This window comes from Peromyscus californicus, unplaced genomic scaffold, assembly GCF_007827085.1.
Source record: "Peromyscus californicus insignis strain IS unplaced genomic scaffold, ASM782708v3 Scaffold_4__1_contigs__length_199733344, whole genome shotgun sequence".
In the NCBI taxonomy this organism is placed as follows: domain Eukaryota; kingdom Metazoa; phylum Chordata; class Mammalia; order Rodentia; family Cricetidae; genus Peromyscus; species Peromyscus californicus.
The window spans coordinates 110,048,491-110,071,668 of NW_026294562.1; the positions used below are offsets into that span (position 1 = coordinate 110,048,491).

The 23,178-nt window shown below is 38.2% G+C and overlaps 2 protein-coding genes across 5 annotated transcripts in view; one reads left to right on the forward strand and one right to left on the reverse strand.

Moving 5' to 3' along the window:
- The window catches only part of Ankrd42 (ankyrin repeat domain 42), a 62,219-nt gene extending 48,179 nt beyond the window's left edge, over positions 1-14,040 (forward strand). For 2 of the 3 annotated variants that reach the window (XM_052712515.1, XM_052712514.1), the window contains exon 13: positions 13,586-14,040. In XM_052712515.1, coding sequence (XP_052568475.1) covers positions 13,586-13,700 — 115 coding nt within the window. In that variant the 3' untranslated portion in view covers positions 13,701-14,040. Of the gene's footprint in view, positions 1-6,834; positions 7,512-13,585 lie in introns of those variants that run through there. The other variant, XM_052712516.1, reaches the window with a different exon arrangement.
- Ccdc90b (coiled-coil domain containing 90B) lies at positions 1,642-21,304 on the reverse strand. Of its 2 annotated transcripts, XM_052712518.1 has the most exons (9): positions 20,854-21,301; positions 12,929-13,048; positions 12,034-12,137; positions 8,718-8,819; positions 7,670-7,711; positions 7,518-7,589; positions 6,775-6,828; positions 4,796-4,910; positions 1,642-2,144 (listed from the first exon to the last, which is right to left on the reverse strand). In XM_052712518.1, exons 1-9 carry the CDS (start codon positions 20,951-20,953, stop codon positions 2,089-2,091), a joined length of 765 nt encoding a protein of 254 aa, XP_052568478.1. In that variant the 5' UTR covers positions 20,954-21,301; the 3' UTR covers positions 1,642-2,088. The 2 variants fall into 2 exon arrangements, with proteins under 2 accessions (XP_052568478.1, XP_052568479.1); XM_052712519.1 differs by lacking the exon at positions 4,796-4,910 and having other exon boundaries at positions 20,854-21,304.
- Positions 21,305-23,178: the final 1,874 nt, after the last annotated feature.

Consider the following 23,178-nt stretch of genomic DNA (forward strand, 5'->3'; position numbering starts at 1 on the left):
CTTAAAATTTGGCAGGATTATTTTGAATTAAACTTGTTTTATTCTTAAAAAGCTCTTGCCAAGGCATTATAAAATCTTGTGAAATGCTAAGCACTTTGAACCTGGATAGAGAACTAAGATGTAAGAAAAATACAGAGGCTGGAGAGATGACTCAATGTATAAAGTGCCTGAAGCACCTGAGCTTGCATCCACAGCATCTGTGTAAACCCTGGGCGTATAGCCTGCCTGTGTCTGTAATCCCAGCACCGGGGGGCAGGGACAGATGGTGCCTGAGCTTTGACAGTTTAGCAGAAATGGTAAGCCCCAAGCTTGAGGGGTGAAAGAGGGAGGGGAAGAGTGTAGAGGAGGGAGAAAGAGTGGAGGAGGGGAGAGGGAAAGTGGGCAGGCAAAGGGGAGAGGGAGGGAGGGAGGGAGAGAGAGAGGGGGAGGGAGGGAGGGAGGGAGGGAGGAGAGAGAGAGAGAGAGAGAGAGAGAGAGAGAGAGAGAGAGAGAGAGAGAGAGAGATCCTGTCTCAAAAAAGATCCAGAATGAATGAGGAAGATATCCACTGATGATGTCTGGCTTCCACATGCATACACATGTACTAACACACCTGTATACACACATACCCCTCCAAAACAACAACAAAAAACCCCCAAAAACAAAAATCAAGAAAAATGTAGAAGACTGGATAACAACAAAAGGAAAAGAATATAAATTTGAGTTTCTTTTTTCTTTTTTGGGTCCAGGAAGTTCCAATCCCCAACTCTCTTTGAGATGGTTTTATGCGCGCGCGCGCACAAACACACACACACACACACACACACACACACACACACACACACGATGTTTGCTGAATTTAAATGAATTATTGAGAAGTCTGTTTCATACAATGAATCTGAGATGGGTTACTGTGAAATAGTTTTGAGAAGTGAGAGTCCGTAAGTGCTGGGGAACATAGTGGGCAGTAGAACACCTCATCAGCCAGCATGCATTAAGTTTTAGGCTCAATCCTTGGTAGCAGCAAACAAACAAACAAAACTGTTGTGGAATATTCCTTTACACCGTGTGAAGATGTGCCACTGTGACTGGTTTAATAAAGAGCCGAATGGAAGAGGATAGGCGGGACTTCTGGGGAGAGAGAGGGGAGAGTGGAGTCACCAGCCAGATGATGAGGAAGCAGGATGGGCAAGTACAGAGGAAAGGTAACTGAGCCTTAAAAGAGTATAGATAGCTGAGTGGCGGTGGCACATGCCTTTAATCCCAGCACTCGAGAGGCAGAGCCAGGCGGATCTCTGAGTTCGAGGCCAGCCTGGTCTAAAGAGCAAGATCCAGGACAGGCACCAAAACAACACAGAGATACCCTGTCTCGAAAAGACCAAAAAAAAAAAAAAACCATAGGTGGAAAGATATTGCTTAATTTAAGTTATAAGACCTAGTTAGGAACAAGCCTAAGCTAAGGCCGAGCTTTTATTAATTAATAATAAGTATCTGTGTCATTTTTTGCCAGCTGGTGGCTCAAAGAAAAATCTGTCTATATGAAACAAAACACCAAAAACCCACCCCTCAAACTGCTGTACATATGAAAAATTTAAAAGATACACATAATAATCAGAGTATCTCTATAGATTTCATATTAAGTATAACACATTTGCAATGGGATAGACATTATTTTAAAATTTATTATTCACTACAAAAAAATCTCTACTTACATAGGAAGTCACTTGGAAAATCCAATCAACTTTGTTGTAGCATTTTATTTTATATAAAAATCTAACTGCAATAATAAGCAGGGAAGTAAAATCCAGTAAGTATGTAGACTATGGAACTGTCTTCAAGTATGCAATCTGATAACAAATACTAATTCATTTACAAAGCTACAAAGCTCAAATGCAAAACTGTTTTTGTTGCTGTAGTTATCAAAAGGATAAGGACGAAATGCTCTTTTATCTCAAACCAGGCTTTGGGAGACAGCTTTTCAACATATAAAGTCATACAACATAAAAGTAAAATACCAAAACACTTGTATTTAGTCCAGAAGTACTTTGGAGAATTTGTAGTAAATCCATTCTATGGAGTGATCAGCAGCCAACAGCAGGAGTGTCAATATTACTTCCAGAACCTATAAAACCCCAGTGCTATTGCCAAACAAGTGAATACCGAGGCTGTGGAAAGAAAGAAACTATGTTACAAGTTAGAGTTTAATTAATTTCAGGTAGTAAAATAATAATTAAATGAACAGAGAAAGAAAATCAAATTTATATCCCATGTTCTTTATTCCCTAGAAAACTAAACTAAGGATAAAGCAAGATTTAAATCAATAGCTTCCTGTATTTTAGAGGGTAAAAATGAAAATAATTTAAAAATATAGGTGTCTTGTCAGAAAATGTAAGCAGTACCTCAAAGTTACTAGCACTGTGTCTTAGGGTTTCTATTGCTGTAATAAACACTATATCCAAAGCAACTTGGGGAGGAAAGGGTTTATTTTATCTTACACTCTCAGGTCACACTCCATCACTGAGGAAGTCAGCACAGGAACTCCAGGCAAGAACATGGAGACAGGAACTGAAGCAGAAACCAGATGGCTAACTGACATACTCAGCCTGCTTTCAGCCTGTCCAGAGGCTGGTGGCACCACCCACAGTGGGCTGAGTTCTTTCACATCAATCATTAATCAAGAAAATTCCCCACAGGCTGGCCTATAGGCTGATCTTATAGAGGCGTTTTCTCAGTTGAGGTTTCTGGGCACAGATGGTATATGCCTGTATTTCCAGATACTTGGGAGACTAAGCCTAGAAGTTTTGGCCAAATTGACAGCCAAATCCTACCATGCCTGGTATTTGTGAATCTTCAATAAATGGGACCTTATTGTGTTAGCAACGTCTCAGGTATTCTAGGACAAATGGATCCACTCATGCCATGTCTTCCTACTTATTTAAAAATAGGTAATTGCAGCTTCCTAAAATGCTTATTAGTAACAACAGTACTAAAACATACTTAAAGAAGGAGGAAAGAGAAAGTGCCTCATATTATTGGTTCTAAATCCTCAGTGAAAAAAACAAAAGAAGGATGACTCAGGAGAAATCTTTATTATTTATTTATTTTTATGTGTATGTGTATTTTCCATGTATGTCTGTGAATTATGTGTGCGCTTTGTGCCTATGGAGGCCAGAAAAGGGCATTGGATCTCCTGGGACTGGAGTTATAGATGATTGTGAGCCACAACGTGGGTGCTGGGAATCAAACCCTAGTCCTTTAGGAGAACAACCAGTGCGCTTAACCACTGAGCCTTCTCTCCAGACCCAGGAAAATCTCTTCTAAAACAATTGCTAATTTGCTTATTTCTTTTGCTACCACCAAGTCTATTAGATTTGCCTTGTAGATCTAAACTGCTGAATGGAAGCTTTTTGGAAAATGTCACCATCTTCAACTTGGAGGGTAAAAGGGGTTGTTTAAACTATGGTATTCTTTAGGTGACTACTCAAGAGAATATTGGAAAATGGCAGGTAGGACTGGAAACCATGCCTTTGTTGCTGTGGGACTGATTTTAGAAGAGAATGAACATTCCAAATGGCTGTTTGGAATTTCCCTCAGCATTACAGTTAAGCTCAAGGCCTTCAATTCTACAGACTTTTCTAGAATAGGGGTTTTCAAAGCCTAGCTGTAGAATTATTTTTTAATCTGAATTTTAAGCAGGAATATAATGTTAAAGAGATAAAAAAAAAAAAACCCAACAAAACAGAGCCCTCAGAGTTAAGAAAAGTGCTATACATCAGTTGAAGGCTGGCTCCTTCATCTTCTAATTTGCCAAATCACCACAAACAGTGGCTGGCGAGAAAACCACTATGATCAGGAATTATTTTTTTTATAGTATTTTGTTAATACAGACATTTAAAATAGGTGTACCTTCTGACTCCAAATTTTCAAATGTGCATAGCAACAAGGGTATAGAAGTGTGTGTCCTTAGAAAATCATGCACATATATGGATGTTCAGAGTAGCAATGCTCTTAAGGATGAAGAATTCAAAGCACCATTGTTGGGGAAATTATAACATTTTGATACAACAGAATGCTATCTTTTGTAATAAAAAGATGTGTATTAATGTTGACATATAGTTACACTTAAACACACAGAGTTAATTATAATGTGTAATTCCTTTTTACAAGTCTATATATTACTTGTATATAGCAGACAAGATATAAACTGCTAATAGTAAATAAAGAAGGTGAGGGGATTTTCACTGCTCTTGAATTATATGGACAATTTAAATGAAAATATATTGCTTTTAAGAAAAAGGAAACAAACAAGTAATACTTAACTAATGCATTCTTCTCATCACATGGGGCCATAAAATCTTAGGAGAGATTGAAGTTGTGGAGCTCAGTAGGGGACAAGCCAGTTTGGGGACGGTATCTGTGTGCTCAGTTGGTTTGAGGTAAGATGTTTCTGTACCCTCCACTCTTCTCTGTTTGCTGTGTTTTTAACAGCCTACATCTACTTTATTCATCTTTCTAACACCATTCAAATCTTTACAATAATGAATTTTTTTACTGTGGAATTTACTCAGTCAATTTTACTACTTGTTTTTTGGTTTATTTTCTTGATAGCCAGACACCTTTTTCTCTAAGCGAACTGCCCAGTTGCCTAATCAACTTCGATGTTGAAACTGGAACCTTCTTCAAGCAGAACAGGGTATCAAGCAATAAAGAACATTTTAGCTCCTTTTTTCTCTGTCCTGGCATGGTTATCCTGACAGGTAGGACCCAACAGATCCAAAGATTCCCTGTCGGCAATTCCTTTCTCCGACAGACTTACCTGCAAGATAACGAATTGTCTCAAGTTTGTTCGACTCCATTAGTGTTTTTAAGGATGCAATTTCAGTGTCGATTTTATTACTGGTCTCTGAAATAATACTTTTGGTTTGGGTATCCTGTAGCAAATCCGAATAAACAGAGTTTTACTTTTGTCCCTATGTATTATGGACAAAAACATTTATATTAAAACCTTCAGTTGTGTGCTAATAGTGCATTTAAAAAAGTCTGAATTGATAGTAAATGAATACTGCCAAATAACAAAAACATTCCTCCAATTTCATATCTGGAGACAATTTCCTCAAATTATTCAATACTGGGCATAGTCTACTAAAAATCTTCTAAGATATATGAGACCTAAATATATGATAAACTAAGAAGTAAACATGTTGGTCCCAGACCTATCATTTTATGTGTAAAGTCCTTGGAATATTATTAACACTTTAAACATAAAGACATACTTTAAATATATTTTGCCAAAAAAACCACATCCAAGGTTATAGTATGAATGGAGATCAATATAAAAGGAGCTGGAATATACCTAGTGGGTAACTTTGCACATATAGGGAGCAGAACTCAGAAATTAGCTGAGAGAATTTGCTCATTTCCTTAATTATCTACTTTCTCTGGCCAAGAAGTATATGAAAATGGATTCCTGAAAGCACAGGTGATCTTCCCTTCTACTGAATTCTGAACAAGAGAACTTTTTAAGAAAAGGATGAGGCTAAATCAGAAAGCTAGAGTTTACTTACTATTTAATGATTATATTATAGGATTATTGAGATTGTAAACAAGACCTCTAAGTACAGGGTTTAGAGCCTGGGTTCTTGATTTGAGACAGGATATCACATAGCCCAGCCTGGCTTCAAACTCATGACAGTCCTGAGTTCTGGGATTACATACCACATCTGGATTAGAATCTGTATTCTTTTTTTTAATTATTTATTTTTATTTCACATGCATTGGTGTTTGCCTGCATGTATATGTCTTTGTGAGGGTGACTGATCCCCTGGAACTGGAGTTAAAGCCACTTGTGAGCTGCCATATGGGTGCTTGGAATTGAACTTAGGTCTTCTGGAAGAGAAGCCAATGCTCTTAACTACTGACCCATCTCTCCATCCCCTATAATCTATATTCTTATCTCAACTCTATCAACTACTGGCTGTGTGGTTTTGACCTTTTTGTGTATCATTTTCCAAACTGCTAAAGTAGAAATAATACTAATTAGAGGCTGACCTGAAGATTAAATGCATTAGCAGACATAAGTACATGTATATTTACTATGATTTAAAAATTTTAAAGATATCTGTTTATTTAAATCTAGACATTTACTTAAACAGTAGTGAATTTTTTTTTTTATAAAAGTAGCTACTGTCTATATAGAAATAAATTAGTATGTCATGAAAAACTTAATTCTTTTTTGGGGGGGAATGTTATTTTCAAGACAGAGTCTCACTGTGTAGCTCTGGTTGACCTGGACCTCACTATGTAGAGACCAGGCTAGCCTCGAACTCACAGAGATCCACCTCTACCTCCCAAGTGCTGAGATTAAAAGCATGTACCACCATGCCTAATCCTTAGTTCATATTTTAAAAAGATTTATTTTATTTTACAGTGTGTGTCTGTATGTGGATATGCGCTGGAGGCATCAGGCATGTGATCCCTTGGAACAGGAGGTACAGGTGGTTGTGAGCTGCCTGATGTGAGTGCTAGGAGCCAAACTCTAGTCCTCTGTGAGTGTGGTATGCTGAGTCATCTCTCTAGCCCTGGTAAACTTTCGTTCTTACTCCAGGGTTGCAGCTCATGGAACCCCACTTCCTAGGGGCAGCTTTCCCCAGAGTGCTGGAAAACTGTAGCAGTGATGAAATCCCATTCTACAGGCTAGGTATTTAATCCAGGCTTACAAACTGATGCATATAAGAGTGGTCATACAAGCAAGGAACATGAATGAGTGGAAGAGAAACTTCTGTGTATTAACCTTACCTTTTTGGTAAATTCATTGGTTGCTTCCATAAGTTGTTTTTCTTGATCTGTGAACTAAAGGACATGAAGCCAGAAGGTTAAAGGAAAAAAGGGGCCGCAAGATGACTCAACGGGAAAAGACACTTGCCGCACAAGCCTGCAACCTGAGTGGGATCCCTGGAGCCCGCAGCAGGTGAAGGACAGACTGACTCTGCAAAGTTGTCTCTCACCTTGCATGTGTCACAACAACAACAATGAAAAAAGGTTATAAATAATTTAAAAAAGAATAAATAACAACAATTTCATTTAAAAACACATTATTGGAGGGGCTGGGAAAATGGCTCAGCCGTTAAGACAATTTGCCGCTTTTCCTGAGGACCTCAATTTGATGTTTGGCACCCATATCATGCCGCTCACAACAGTATATAACTCCAGCTCCAGGGGACCAGACACTTCTGGCCTCCTAGGGCATCTGTACTCATGTGCAGATAACCACATGTGGGGACACAACATACTTACATCTACACATGATTTAAAAAAAATCTTCCAAAGCGCATTCCTGGGCAGGTGAGATGACGGCTCAGTAGCTAAAGGCACCTGCCACCAAGCCTGTCAACCCAGTTCTATCCCTAGGACCCGGAGGTAGAAAGAGAAAACTAACTCCCATAAGTCAGTCCTCTGACCTTCACCAGTGTGCCCACACAAATGCACACACACACACAAAATGAACAAAATGCAATTAATTTTTTTAAAAAGTACATTACCATGTCTGTTACTCTGCTCCTTTCCAGGTTGATATCCAACTTATTATCTGCTCTGATTCGACTGGTTTCATGCTTTAAAGAAAATCAGTACTTTTAAAAATCATCTTGTAGTGGGTATTTGTTCTAAAATTAGTGGAATAAATTTCACTTACAGTCAGCTGCTGCTTAACTTGATCTAATTCAATTTTCATTTTCTAGGTGTAAAAGAGGTGACAATTAGCATCAATCCAAAAGTCCCTACAGTCACTTTAAAAGTTTGAAAACTTAGATTAGCAAAATTTGCATATCTATGGATTTTTAATACAGAACTATGACTTAAAAAAGTAAAGAACTAGCAGACCACTGTGTTCATTAAACAAATTAGGTAGAAAACATTTAGTTTTGATATTAGATTTTACCTTTAAAATGATTTGCTTTTTTAAATTTTAAAATCTTTAAGCTAGGGCTGGAGACATGGCTCAGTGGTTAAGACTGCTTGCTCCTAGTTCAGAGGACCTGAGTTTAGTTCCCAACACCCATGTCTCATAGCTCACCAGCTGCCTGTAACTCCAGTTTCTGGGGATTTGATGCCTCTACAGGTCCCACAAGGTATGTCTCTCTCTACAGTCCCCCTCCTCTTCCATCCTAAGCCCCTCCCCGCAAAATGAATCTTAAATGCTAAGCTAGTGAAGAACTTAATTTCTGATTTAACTACAAAGATACATTTTGAGGGTCTACAGAGATGGCTCAGTGGTTAAGAGTGCTTACTGCTCTTCTAGGGGCCTGACTTTGGTTTGTAGCAATCATGTTCAGTTGCTCACAACTGCCTGTTAATCCAACTCCATAAGATCTGATGCCCTCTTCTGGCACCTGCACCCATATATATGTGTGTGTGTGTGTGTGTATATATATATATATATATATATATATATATATATATATATATATATATATATATATATATATATCTCCACATACATATAAACAGAATTAAAAAAAATATTTTAAATACATTTTCCTCATAGTGACAAGACAAACACAGCATTAAATAAAATGGAGAACATCACAGTATTTTCAGTTTTAGGAACAATATATGATAAACTATACATTTTTAATTTAAAAACTTGTAATACATAATATTATATGATGTTAATATTTACTAAGTAGCATCCTTGTGAAATCAATTACTTTTTTATTACTAGTAGTAAAAAGTTTTATCACCTCGTTCTCTGCTCTCAGATTTGCAAATTCACTTTTTTCTAGGATGACCATGTCTTTCCTGATGGAATCCAAATGAGCCATTAGCTGTTGCACTGTTATTTCCTAGAAAATAAAATAAAAATAACCCAGTGATGTATGGAATGGTAGCATCCTTTTATTTTTTAATTATTTTATAGAATTTTAAAAGAATATGTCAACATGCTAACAGGTACAATTACTGGTTACATAAAAAATACACATGAAACCCACATACCCAAAATATAAAAATAAAAATGAGGAAATTCAGGGAAGAAAACTTTATCTCCCAGTGAAAAGAAATATCTGGTCTTTTAATGAAGAGAATCCTAACAAAAGTGCTTATGTAGCTCCTGTAAGTTCCTGAACAAATAGTGCTTCAGAATTTTTTTAGATTAATTTATGTATTTTATGTATATAAGTGCTCTGTCTTCATGTATGCCACAGTAGGGAATCAGATCCTTTTATAGATGGTTGTGGGTGCTGGGAATTGAACTCAGGACCTCTTGAAGAGCAGCCAGGGCTCTTAACTGCTGAGCCATCTCTCCAGCCCCTCAGTTCTGTTTTTTAATAATATTTCAGTGTTTTGATTTTGAGAGACTTTTCTACCACATGAAAATACTAAGATATTGAATAGGTATGGTTTTAAAAGAAAATAAGATACACAGCTGAAATAATTGCCCTTTATCAGCACAATGTAATAGTTTTGTTTACATTTCCTGGTCTCTTTCCTATATTTGACACTACAAAGAAAATATGAAAGAAATGGTAAATCCTGACAGTTTATCATAAGCATTTGCTTATGAAAGAAGAACTTTAAACTTGATTTTTGCAGAAAAGGTCCTGATCTACATAATTCTAAAAAATATTTAGAGAATACTTTATTAGTTTTTGTAATAAATCCTGTACAGCTGAGAAAAATTAACTTTAACATTTTCAACAAAGTTCCTGACCCTCTGGCCTCAGCCTCAGTGTGCATTAACTACACCTAGCAGAAGAACATTTCTGCAGAAATGGCTCCCAGCAACCCTACAAAGAAATCTGGTTCCATATTCAACTTCTTAAAATTAGGTGGTTCAAAACAAGAATGTGTAATCTTGAGAGGGCCATATTTCCAGGGCTTGTTAGTCAAGAAGGTCCATGCAAGAAGAGCCACAGTTCAGTTCTAAAGTTACAGTTCTCCACTGCCTGGTGTGGGTAAGAAAGACTGAAAACAGACTTCAGTTTTCAGTAACAGAAGGCATAGCAACTTCAGACACATGATCAAGAAACTGTTAGCTCAAAGCTAAGCAGTTTAGTCTTCAAAGGGTCAACAACGCACACATTGTCAAATTTCACAAAGAGAATGATTTACAAAGCTAGCTGAACCTAAACTGCCATTTTCTGTGTGACTTTCAATAAGTTACTTATTTCTTTGGTTTCCCTATTGGTAAAACAGAAATAACTACCTACAATCTTCATAGAAATACAGCTTGAGATCCAAAAAGTCTACAAAACAGCACAAGTGCCTATCAAAACCTTTAAATGTGAAGCTGTAATCCATTATAAGCAGCCACATCTATTTTATGTGACTGTTCTACGTCTGTGGAGTCATCAGTCTCGGCAGACTTACAGTGGCCTTTTCTGAAGTGATCATATGGTAGTGTGATTGCCAGATGGCCCTGAACCTTAGCTCTATCCGTCATATCATCTTTGTGCTTTCTTTTGTCCTAGAGGTGGGGTTAGGCTCCTGGATGAAAGAGTATTTTTAACGTCACAAACCAGTACTTTAAAAAGCTGAGAGTTTAGCCGGGTGGTGGTGGCGCACGCCTTTAATCCCAGCACTCGGGAGGCAGAGCCAGGTGGATCTCTGTGAGTTCGAGGCCAGCCTGTTCTCCAAAAGCGAGTTCCAGGAAAGGCGCAAAGCTACACAGAGAAACCCTGTCTCGAAAAACCAAAAAAAAAAAAAAAAAAAGCTGAGAGTTTAATACTAACTTTTTTACACTTACACTACTTTTAATATGTAGGATTACGTGGCTCTGGCAGCAGGAATATTCCCCAAATCATAGTTTTAATTGCATAAAAAACAGGCATAAAATTTAATAGTTATTTTATTGAAAATGTCAATAGCTCCTTTGGATAGATCAACAGAAGATAGATCAGAGCTTTGGGAGAATTAATTAAATGCATGGCTTTTTTTTTATTCACTTAATTACTAGCCTGTGATGACCCTGAAATAAGGTAAGCTAAAATAATGCAAAATTGAAAGTCAAGTTAAATATAAGAGATTAACTGTTTCCATTTCCAATTAAGGATTATAGTATCTTTAAGAGCTTTTGATTTTCTATAACCCTTAAAATAATTAAATTCCATGAAACAGATTCTAATTTTATGTAAGAAATCCAAATTTTTATGTCTGTGTTTTGAAATAACCATCAGAAGAAAAAAAGACTAAATTTGAAAAAATAATTATAAGAAGAAAACAGATTTTTAAACAGTTCAATATCTTATTTATTTTTGTCCACTATCATTGAAATATGAAAAGTCTTAAAAATCACTCAACCCATGCACAGGTCAACAAAATGGCTCAGTAGGTAAGCATGTGTGCTGGCAAGCTTTACAACCTGAGTTCAACCCTTGTACCCTCGTGGCAGAAGGAGAGAACTGACTCCTGCAAGATGTTCTCTGACCTCCATGCCTGTGCCATGGCATGCACCCCCACCCTCAATAAATAATGTTTAAAAGAAATTTTTTCTCCTGAAACAGGGTTTCTTTGTGTAGCCCTGGCTGTCCTGGAATTCACTCTGTAGACCAGGCTGGCCTTGAACTCAGAGATCCGCCTGCCTCTGTCTCCCAAGTGCTGGGATGAAATACGTGTACCACCACTACCCAGCTTACATTTTTTTTTTTTTTTTTGAATTTCATATCCAGTCAGATTTAGACATTCTAGCCAGGTAATTTATAGTCTTTTCTAGCCATGTTAGTCCCTTCTAGCTTTCAAAGTCTGAAGATTAACCATACAAACATAAAAACAGCAAATGTGTCATCATATACAAAGGCTAACTCTTCTACTTTGGAGGGTTTTCCGGGAGAAAAGGTGTTTTACTAAAGTCTACCACCATTTCATGATTGAAATACCACATTTATTTCACACTGGGAAGATGACTGGATTCCACTCTTGGTATCACACTGTTAGGGACACTCCAGTTCTTCTGTTTTGAGACAGACTCTATGAAAGGTCTTTCAAATTCTTCCTTTCCTCCTTCCTTAGGAGAAACGATCTAATGAAACTCCCAGGAGTGATAAACAATGGACGGATTACCTGTTGAGCTTTAGTTACCATCTCCTTATAGATAGTGTCCAGGCTGACATTTGATAATGTACTTAGTACTGACACAATCGTCTCTGCTTGTGGCTTGTCAAATCCTGCACACAACAAGAAAATTGGCATTTAAAACATCACATTACTAGCAGAAGAGACAACTAACAAACTTTCAACACTTCAACTATTATACGTAAAACAATTACAATGCTATCTTATTCTAAAAGTACTCTAATTCCTAATATAACTAGATCTAGAACAAAACTGAACACTTCTAGGCTTTTTTGATAGTGCTTACATAATTGGCAACACAGTGTATTATTTTCACTTGTACTCAATTTCTACTTGGTTGATAGTGAGGTTAAGCATCTTCACATACATTTTAGTTATTTTTCTGTGTACTGCTTTTTTACATGGCCTTTGCCTACTTTTCTATAAAATTACTAAATTTTCTTTTTTTGATTCATAAGAACTCCTTAACATTTAGGTTTATCTAGAATTTCAGTAAGAAGATTTAATGTTTTTGAATACCATTCTGCAATGTCAATCAGCTGTTCACTTGTAAGATATTACCATATCTGAAAATATTTTATTCCTTAATTTTTTATTCTTCAACATTTATACTTCGATCCAGAATTTACTATTAGCCTTTAAAAGTTTTTTTTTCTTTTTTACTTCACTGGAATTATTTTGTACATATAACTTTATACAGTGCTTTTTTTTTTCTACAATATATCTTTCCCCAACAATACGAAGTGACTATAAAACATTGTGGTATATGGTGGGCACTTGTTTCAAAAATTCCTCTTAATTGTTGGTAACAGTGCTACTGTCTTGACTTGGGAATTTATTATATGAGTGCTGCTAATTTTCTTCTTTCAAGTACGTTTCTCACCATGAGTTTCCAAGTCCTGCACCAGCGCATGGGTATCAAAAGTTAATTTTCTTTGTTCTAAAGGAGTTATGTCCACTGGCCTCCTGTCATAACTTGCCTTAGTTGTGGTGGTCAAGAAACCTGAAAAGAGAAGACAGTGTTATCTTCTAATAATTTACAGTGGTATCACACTTTGGCTTCTAAAGAGCTTTTCTCATCTATTTAAATACAGTTCTAGCTTCCTAATTAGGAGTCCTGAAATCTCACCCAAATTAACTGACTCTCCTGAACCCTTTTCATCTGAAGTCTCTGATGCTATTCTGTACATATCAAACATTCAACACATTTCATTTTCTTCTTTCATCATTCAGAAATGTTTTAAGAGTTGGTCTAAATTCTAATGTGACAAATATTAACTGCTTTGGACATCACTGCTTCTATTCTAATTACCAGCATCTGCCCTACTTTCTTCAGTGCCCAGAAGTTTATTACATAGCTACAAAACTTTTCTATGTATATGTTCTTACCTAACATACCCTTTGTTCTCTTATGTACCCATATCATTTATTTCCTACAGTTTTCGTCTCTAATACAGTTAGCATGTTAGCTGTTTTCTTTCTGACTCAGACTGTAAGTCCTATGCTGCCATGGCTGTATTTTTTGTTACTGTATGTTTAGGACTCATAAGGGCACTTGTGTAGCAGTTTCCTCCAAGATTGGAACATTCCATCCTGCAGGGAAGCTCCTTAAGCAGGAAGGTAAACAACTCAAAATAGCTTCAGGAAGTCCCTAAAACTGACCAGATTCACTACAGCTCCCTCAACACACCAGAGTAAGCAATACAAGCTGAGAGACCCTCTTGAATGGAAGGAAGCTGCATAGATGATTCCCAGGAGAAGCCAAATTGCTAAGAAGACTAGACAAACTGAACTGAAAGAAGACTCCTAGAGGAGACTTCAACCTGTTGAGCTGCCTGCAGGGTGTACCTTGTGCTCCAGGTTCCCAGCTTTGTGAGCTGTCATCCATACTGGGTGGGACAACTACTGATACTTTGAGTCATTTCTGCTCCTGTAAGTAAACCTTCACCAATCCTGTAAGTAACCACAATAAAACTCATGGTTCACCAAGTTGGACTTTGGTGTTATCTGTACTTTGGTCTGTCATGGGCTCCCTAACTAGTGTGAGTAGATGTGTGTGTTGTGTCTCCCTAGGAAAAGTTTTGTCACATAACAACACTTTGATACACAAATAAGTCACACTTGATGAACTGGATTTTAAGTCCTGGAGCATTTACTGGTCAGTATAGGAGCCCATTCATTTCTGAAGTCCTGGTCCTGTTCCATTAAATTCCCAAAAGTTAACTCAGACACAGTATAGTATTTTTCTCTGTTACTGACTAATTTTATTATAAAGTATTTCCTCTGAGGATGAATTCTGCACATATAAAATTATTATACTATGATACATTAAGATAATAGCTGTCAGTGTAATAGTCAAATATAAGGTATTATACCAGATAATTTACATGCTGCCAACGCAAAGTAATATTATTCACATTTTAAAATAAAAAAACCACGCTTATTAGAGCTGGATATGGTACTCATGCTGGATATGGTACTCATGTTGGATATGGTGATTCTAGCACTCAGAAGACTGAGGCAAGAGGAGCATGAATTTGATGCTATCCTGGGCTACATAATGAAACCAGACCAGACTAGACCAAACCATATGGTGCTTAGGAAAGGCAAAGGAATTTGCTTAGGTTACAGACCCAGTGGTAGGTAACAGAATTCCAGTTTAGGTTCTTTTGACTACAAAGCTCACATTCTTTCTATTACCTTATATTGTCTATCTCTTATTTATCCCAAGCTACTTATATATCTAGGTACTTAAACAGCAGCTTCAACTTCAGGCATTACTTTATGCTAGTAATTTATAGGGCATGTGTGATTTCTTTTTAAATATTTTAATAGCCACGAATGTAGACTAAACACCATGTCATGTGCTAGGCACAGAGCAATATATACTGAAGTCAGAAATTCCTGGTGTCTTCACTGATTTTGTGGACTGGAAGGCAGTAAATAGGTGTTATTAAAAAAAAATCAAAGCCTTGCCTCTGAATTCCATTTAACCAAAGAGATAAAAGCAGCAGCTGGAAAGGTGGAACCATGCTTTAAATAAACTAGCATAGTCAGCCTTTTTTTTGGCTGAGTGTTACCTAGAAAAGGGTTAAAAAATATGCTTTTGTGTGTCACACCCAAGTAGGAGAGAAAAATAAAACTCAGAACTGTAGATTTCAGTAGTTGTCATATACAGCTGCATTAGGAATAATGACTTGTAACCTTAGTTACTGCTTCCTCATTACAAGTTTATTCTACTTTAGAGAAGAATCAGGAATACTTACATAACATTTCAATATTTTCATGCTCATTACCAAATTCTTAAAATTCTCATTTTATTGATGGAGGAAAGTGATGCTCAGAGGCAAGTATGATACATCTTAGAACTTAGGTCTCATCGGTAGTCAAACTGGTGCAGTTCCTGATTTTAGTCAATAAATAATGAATGCTTCATACAAAAATCAGTTCCTTTGGATAGAGACTAAATACCTTACCATTGCCAACAAATCTCGGCAAGGCACAGCTAATCTAACATCCTATTATGCGCTCTGGCTCTTAGACTTTAACTTTACAAACATGCCATCTGCTTGCTTTCCCTTCTTGGGACATTTGCACAGCCTGTGTTCTGAAAGCTCTCCTTTGCCTGTTCCTATTCATTCTCCAGAGCTCTGCACAAACATCTTTTCTGGTGGGAAGTGTGCAAGGATTCCTGAGGTCAGATCTCTCCTAATGGGTTTTAAAGTACCTTGTGATATTCTTTTATAACACCACTCACAATTTTCATATTTACACAACCATTAATGTATAAGTTCCCTGTTAGATCAGGCATTAGTCAACTGCTGGACTCAGACTACCAACACCCAGTCTTCAAAGTTGTTTCTATAAATAAAACTTTATTGGAATTATTATCTATGGCTGCTTTTATGCTTCAATGAGAGAACTTATATTTAACCACATGGCCCACACAGCCTAAAACATTTACCATTTGCCCCTTACACAGAAAGTTTTGTTAACCACCAAAGTAAACCTTGAGAGTAGGGGCTACATCTGTTATTGGTCTCCATTGGGTTCCCAGTACCCAACGGTTTTAGGTGCTCTAAAGATACATGTTGGACAACAGCGACTATGTTTGGCATTGTATGTACAATGATGAATGATGTTTTGAGGTCAGAGACTTGTTCACGTTTGTCTCAGATGTGTTGCAGGATATTTGATCACACTGTGAACCACACACTGTGATTGTGTTATTTACTGGGAACACCTGTTTAGAGTTGTGTGGCTCAGCCCTAGCACACACTTTTAATCTAAGAGCTTTCTGCTTGAATAGTGTAAACAGGATTAAATAAAGTGAACCATAGGTCAAGAGTTAGAGCAAGCAACCTGATGACAAGAGTGAACAGAGGATTATTAAGAAAAAAAAAAAAGGAGAATAAGAGGGAGTCAGGATGATGGGTAGAGAGAAGCACGCAGAAGGGAGGGACATTGGAGTTTGAGGAGGTTTTGTTTGAGATGGTAGGAGAGAGGCGGCTTTTGGGACATCGGTGGAGGAGGAAGGTCATCTCTGCCTCTCTGAGCTAGCAGGCTTTCACTCCAGCATCTGGCTCTCAAGTCTTTAGCAGTAAATCAAACAATTGAGATTCTGTTAAAAACAACAGCTGGGCTTAGATGATCCCATCTCAGCCTTCTGAGCAGAAGACTGTACGGTGTGTACTTCTGCTCTGGACTTTTAAGGTTATGGTTTTTTTTTTTTTTTTTTTTTTAGGTTTTTCGAGACAGGGTTTCTCTGTGTAGCTTTGCGCCTTTCCTGGAACTCACTTGGTAGCCCAGGCTGGCCTCGAACTCACAGAGATCCGCCTGCCTCTGCCTCCCAAGTGCTGGGATTAAAGGCGTGCGCCACCACCACCCGGCCAAGGTTATGGTTTTTATGATGTGATTTCAGTATATATCCACAGGGGCAAAAAGAGACATTTGATCCTTTTATGGGAATAAAGATTATCTGGAAATGACACTTGTTATAGGAAATCTTAAAGATAAAATCTTTAAAGATTTTAAAGATAAGAAATCTTACAGATAAAAAGAATGGGCAAAATTCACCAAGGCATGCAACACTGTTGTTTCTACCTTGGGTTCTATTTATAATGTGGCTAAGTATAATGAAAGATATGTGGGATGCTTCTTTAAGATTTATTTTTATTATTTTTACTTACATGTATGTGTAAGTCTATGTCAGTGGTTCTCAAACTTCCTAATGCTGTGACCCTTTAATAAAGTTCCTAATGTTGTAGTGACCCCCAACCACAAAATTACTTTCATTGCTACTTCATAAGTATAATTTTGCTACCGTTATGAACTGTAATGTAAATATCTGTGTTTTCCAATGGTTGGTCTTTGAACCCCAAAGGGGTCATGACTCACAGGTTGAGAACCACTGGTGTACATGACATATGTTACTTGTATGCATGCCTGTGGAGGCTACAAAAGAGTGCTGGAGCCAGTGGTGGTGGTAGCTGCACATGCCTTTAATCTCAGCACGGGGAGGGTGGAGAGGAGACAGGCAGATCTCTGCGAGTTCGAGGCCAGCCTGTCTACAAAGCAAACTCCAGGAGAGCCAGGATGGCTACACAGAGAAACTCCATCTCAAAACCAAAACCAAAACCAAAACCAAACCAAACCAAACCAAAAAAACAAAAAACAGAAAAACCCAAACAAACAAAAAAATACTGGATCCTGGTCTAGGGAGAAGGCTCAGAGGTTAGGAGCACTGGCTGCTCTTCTAGAGGTTCTGAGTTCAATTCCCAGCAACCACATAATGGCTCACAACCATCTGTAATGAGATCTGGTGCCCTCTTCTGGCACGCAAGCAGAACACTGTGTACACAAATAAATCTTTTTAAACAAAACAAAACAAAACAAAACCAAACAAAACTGGATCCCCTGGAGCTGGTGTTACAGGCAGTTAGAAGCGCTGCCTGAGGTGGGTGCTGGGTACCAAACTCTGGTCCTCTGGAAGAGCAGCTAGTGTTTTGAACTGCTGAACCATCTTGCCTGCCCATTTATTTCTTTTATGTGACTTTGTCTCTGTTGTGGGTGTTGATAAGGTCTCTGGCAACAGGACTTTGAGTGAGTTAAGGTGTGTGTTTCTTTTCTCTTTGAAGGCAAAAACAGAACTGAGAAGGCTTTGAATGTTCCTAATAAGGTGTCATGATGACTGGCTTGACTGTGCCATGAGCAATTGGATTCATAAATACTCCTTAAGAGTACATTTGACATCTAAACAAAATCCAAATATCTATAAAAACCCTATATCTTTCTCTTCATTTTGATTTTTTTCAAACTTATCTTATTTACAGTGACAAAAACAAATTCAAAGTTAAAAGACTTAATCAACTTAAAAAACTACTAAGTTGTACATTAGATCTCTGGCCTATCTTGTACTACATGCCTTTCTGCTGGAAAAGGTCAGAATTTACTTTTTAAAAAGGCATAAAAAGCTGGATGGTGGTGGTGCATGCCTTTAATCCCAGCACTTGGGAAGCAGAGGCAGGAAGATTTCTGTGAGTTCGAGGCCAGCCTGGTCTACAGATCAAGTTCCAGGATAGGCTCCAAAGTTACACAGAGAAACCCTGTCTCAGAAAAACAACAACAACCATATAAAATAATCATAGTGTTATTAAATCTAAGTTGCAAGTTTTATTAATTTACTGCCTGTTTTTATAACAACCACTTCAATGACATAATAGGTTAGTTTTCTTACTTATTCGTGTATGGAGTATGCATGTGGGAGTGTGCATGCATCAGTGTGTGTGTGGAGGTTAGAGGACAACTTTCAGGAGTTAGTTCTCTTCCATCTCATGAGTCCCAGGACAGAAATCTCATCATCAGGGCAGCAGTACCTCTGTTCGCTGAGTCATCTTGGCTGGTCCTAGCTTGTTATTTCTCTATAGGAATTCAAAGAATACCCATTAGAGCATATATTCTTTTTTTTTTTTTTTTTTTTTTTTTGGTTTTTTCGAGACAGAGTTTCTCTGTGTAGCTTTGCGCCTTTCCTGGAACTCACTTGGTAGCCCAGGCTGGCCTTGAACTCACAGAGATCCGCCTGGCTCTGCCTCCCGAGTGCTGGGATTAAAGGTGTGCGCCACCACCGCCCGGCTCCATTAAACCATATATTCTTACATTACAGCCTACTGACATGCTATGTATGTTGCTTCAGGAGATCTATGGCAAATTAAATGAAATTAAATGAACTAACAAAAATGCCTGCTCTCTGTCCTTGGGTACTAATTCAGTACTTCTAGCCATAAGGCTTGGGAATCTGTACTTAAAGGAAACATCTGCAATGTCTCTGATGTACTTAAGTGTAGAAATTAGTAACAAACTAATAATGTGGCACTTTGAAGAGAAAATTTAGACAAATCACATCTTCCTATTTATTATTCCGTTAAAGAGTAGTGGACTTGATAACTATGTCTTTCCATGGAATAAAGATCAGCTTTCAAATTTGCTTGGCTATTGATATTATTTATTTACAGTAAGCAGTAAATACCTGTTACATTGAACAGGGGCACAAACCATGCACTAATTTTAAGGGAAGACTTAAGATTTACTTGAGTACCCAGACTCAAGTGGAATAAATCAACAACTGTATTAAAATAGTAACATTTACTGAGGGTGTTATATTTTTGGTATGACGTGTATTTTAAAATAATGTTTATTTATACAAATTTCTAAAAGCACACAGATGAATCGAGATTTGAATTATTTCTCAAAACAATGCTAGCCCTTTGTGTGTGAGGGTGAGGGTGCACAGGTCAGAGGCCTTTGGTATCCTGCTGTCATGCCCCACCTAATTCTTTTGAGAGGGCAGCTTTCATTGAAGCTGGACTTGGCTGATGGCCACAGTGAGGGCCTTTTATGAGGAGGGTGTTGGGGATTCAAATTCCTGTTAGCATGCTTGTGCAGTACATGCTTTTACCAGTGGATCCATCTCCTCATCCCTTTTGAAAATTCCATCAGAATGTGTATGCATACTAACTACCTAAATATGTAACCAAAGACTTGTGAATAATCCTGGTTAGTTGCACAGCAGCCTTACAGGGGCAGCCGTGACTGCAGGTCAGTGATGTAAATAAAATTAAAGAACAGGTTAAAAACAAAACAAAAACAAGAAAACAAGCCACACAAGTGTGGAGGCAGGAGAGGTGTGTTTGAGTACTGAATGGCTCAGTTTATCACCATAGATCCAGGAAGAACAGAAGGAGGTGGTGGTTTTAAAAATTGAAAAGCAAATATATATATGCCTTAGAAATAGTTCTCAGCATAAAGTAAGATACTCTTCAGGATATACAGACTAACAGAGGGGCCCAAGTTTTGGAAACGCAGAGGTTCAACTTAAAAAATGCCTACTATGTGATTTTTTTTAAGGACCCGAGAATTAGGGCGAGAATAAAGCGCTTGACCTGAAATGTGTGCTGCAATCTATCACAACCCTGAGCTCCAAGTTGCTAAATAAGTAAATCTGAACAGTAAACTAAAAGAAATCAAGACACTCGCAAACTATCTTAAGAGTTCATTAACTTTATGAGACCAAACAGCAAGCCCGCATCCTTCCCCCTTACTCCGAAGCCCAGGTCCGTAGAAACTGCGTCTCCAAGGACGCCGGCTGTCCTTCTCCTAGACCCCATGGGTTTAACCCGCGACCCGCAAGCCGGGATCCTCTAGGGTGGCTTTGCGCCTGTGGGCGGGGCCCGGCAGGGGGTGTGTCCCTCTCCAGTACGCCTGAGCAGACAGGACCCGCCCGAATCGTCTCCCTGAGCGATTCCGTCTCACCTCTCCGCAGGGCGGATGACAGACGCCCGTGGGGAGTTGAAGTCCCGCGGGCTCCACCGCCTTCAGGGCGTAGGAGCCGCCAGATCCAGCGGCTCCTCATAGTCTCGGAGATCCGGGTCAGCAAGAGGAAGCGGAAGGCGTGTTTAATCTCGCAGAGGCTTTCGGACAATGAAGTTCTCGCACCACAAGGTTGCTGGGAAATGTAGTTTCCGTCATTTTAATAAAAACATCTGTTTACTGGGTTTCCCACGTGAGTCTGGGCCTCGTCACAGAGCCATACTTCACTAAAACGACTCAGAGCTTATCCCTTTAACCTGTCGCCTCTTCCGCAGCTCTTTCCGCCTTTACCGCTCCAAGAAACCCGGGTCTTACAGAACCTTCGGGCGCCCATTTGCGAGCGGTGAGCTACAGTCCTACAGCAAGCTTTCCAGAGGCCAGTGTAGCCGCAAAGCATCCTGGGACTCGCAGTCCTCGCTGCTGAACTTTGTAAGCGTAGTAGCTTCATCCTGGAGACTTGTGGAAGTCCATCCCGCAGCACATTTTTTGCAGTTTTCCTTCTTTCTGCTTGGCCCTCTGGTGCACTGGAGGACCAACTGTTTTAGGTCCTTTCTTCAGGGAAACGAAAGTTCTCTCTTACTGGGTAGATCATGTTCATAATTTACACCTCTCCAACTTCAGTTACCATAGTCATTGCTCCACTTGGTAAAATCTTGAAAATAACGTTATCAGTGGCTTCCTTAGATTTCAACTTTGTGAGAATCAACTATCCACCAACCACCATCATGTGAGTATTTAAACAGTTAATTTTCTAGTCCAGCTGAGAGTGAGATATTGGCAGTATTTGCAATAGCCAAGCTATGGAAGAAGCCTAGGAGTCCGTCAACAGATGAATGGACAAGAAGAATGCACTATATGCACAATGTAGTTTTATTCAGCCATAAAGAAAATAAAAATCATGACATTTGTGGAAAAATGGGAGAATATCATATTAAGCAAAGTGAGTCATACCCACAAATACAAAACCCCCATGTTTTTCCTTATATATACAATCTAGGGGTGTGTATGTGTATGACATAAAACTGAAGGGGGGTTCTTTGGAAAGAGGAAGGGGAGAGTAAAAGGAATAGTTAATGGGGAATAAATAAGCACAAAGTACATTATACTCGAATAAGAATGCCAATTAAACACATCACTTGTACAGTGAATATACACTAATAAAATAACTTAGAAAAGAGAGAAGAGGTAGGATTCAAACTTGTTTTTTTTTTTAAGACTAACAAATGCCTTTAATTTGATCAGGTATGAAAAAATATTCATATTTTTAATTATTACAATATAATACTTTTTCTGTTGCCAAAATACATTTCGTCTAAACAAGGATATAACCTGAGATCAAACTTGTTTGTAAGGATTTTTATTAAGTGGAGATTGTAGGACAAGGTTTCCTAGGGAGAGCGCTGGAGTGAGCAAGCACGCTTTATTAATCTTGCTTCTTGCTCATGGCCTTTGCATTTGCCGCTTTTTCAACTTGGTGAACTTTTTCTAGTGTGTTTTACCAACTTCTTCCTGTTCTTCAGATCCCAGTTGAAATGCCTCCTCACCAAGCCTTTTATCACCACACACAGACATGTACACATTTGGTGCTTTTGTTAAGAACCCAACCTTTTCATGTCATGAGCTTATCTATATCTTACATAATGGTGACAACCATATTTATTGCTGTGCTCTCTAGCACTTGGCATAGTGCCTGACCCACAACAAGCTTTGATAAATAGATGTTAAATGAATGTGTGAGTGTTCAAAATATGGTCATAATTTGGTAAGGAAACCTTTAGATGGGGGCAAAGAAATACATGGATCTTGGGTAGAATTAGGGGAAATTAAGGTAAAAATTGAATAAAAAAATGAGTAAAGAATTTGAGTTTTGTACAGTGGACTTACAAGAAATTTCAAAAGTTTTCAAGCCAAAATAAGTTTAAAGTCCATTTAAGTTCCTTTCCAGGAAGGAACTCTTTGCCTTTCTCCAATTCAGGCAAATGAGTCAATTCTTGTGCCACTGGTGTGAGGTGGCCTGGGTGTGAGAGCTGCAACTTCTCTGAAGTAACCGAGTTTGTCCGTTACTCAAAGGCTGGAGGCAAGGGAGCAGAGGTAGTGGGTCCCGGTTTTTCATTATGGAGGACAGCTTTTATTATTTGTTATTCTTATGCAGCCCAAATTTTGATAAGCATTACTGTTTGCCAACCACATATGTAATAAAGCTGTTACTTCTTTTCCAGTTTGCAAGTGATTTGTGCTAAATTACCTAATTGATGAGTGGGAGGAAAG

Bases quoted from the DNA above. Each gene is read 5' to 3' on its own strand.
- Ccdc90b (XM_052712518.1), bottom strand. From the start codon at position 20,953: ATGAGGAGCCGCTGGATCTGGCGGCTCCTACGCCCTGAAGGCGGTGGA. The intron at 7,712-8,717 runs GTGATAAAACTT...TTTTACACCTAG, and splicing joins ATCTGAGAGCAGAGAACGAG to AAAATGAAAATTGAATTAGA. The intron at 6,829-7,517 runs GTAATGTACTTT...CATGTCCTTTAG, and splicing joins GGAGCAGAGTAACAGACATG to TTCACAGATCAAGAAAAACA.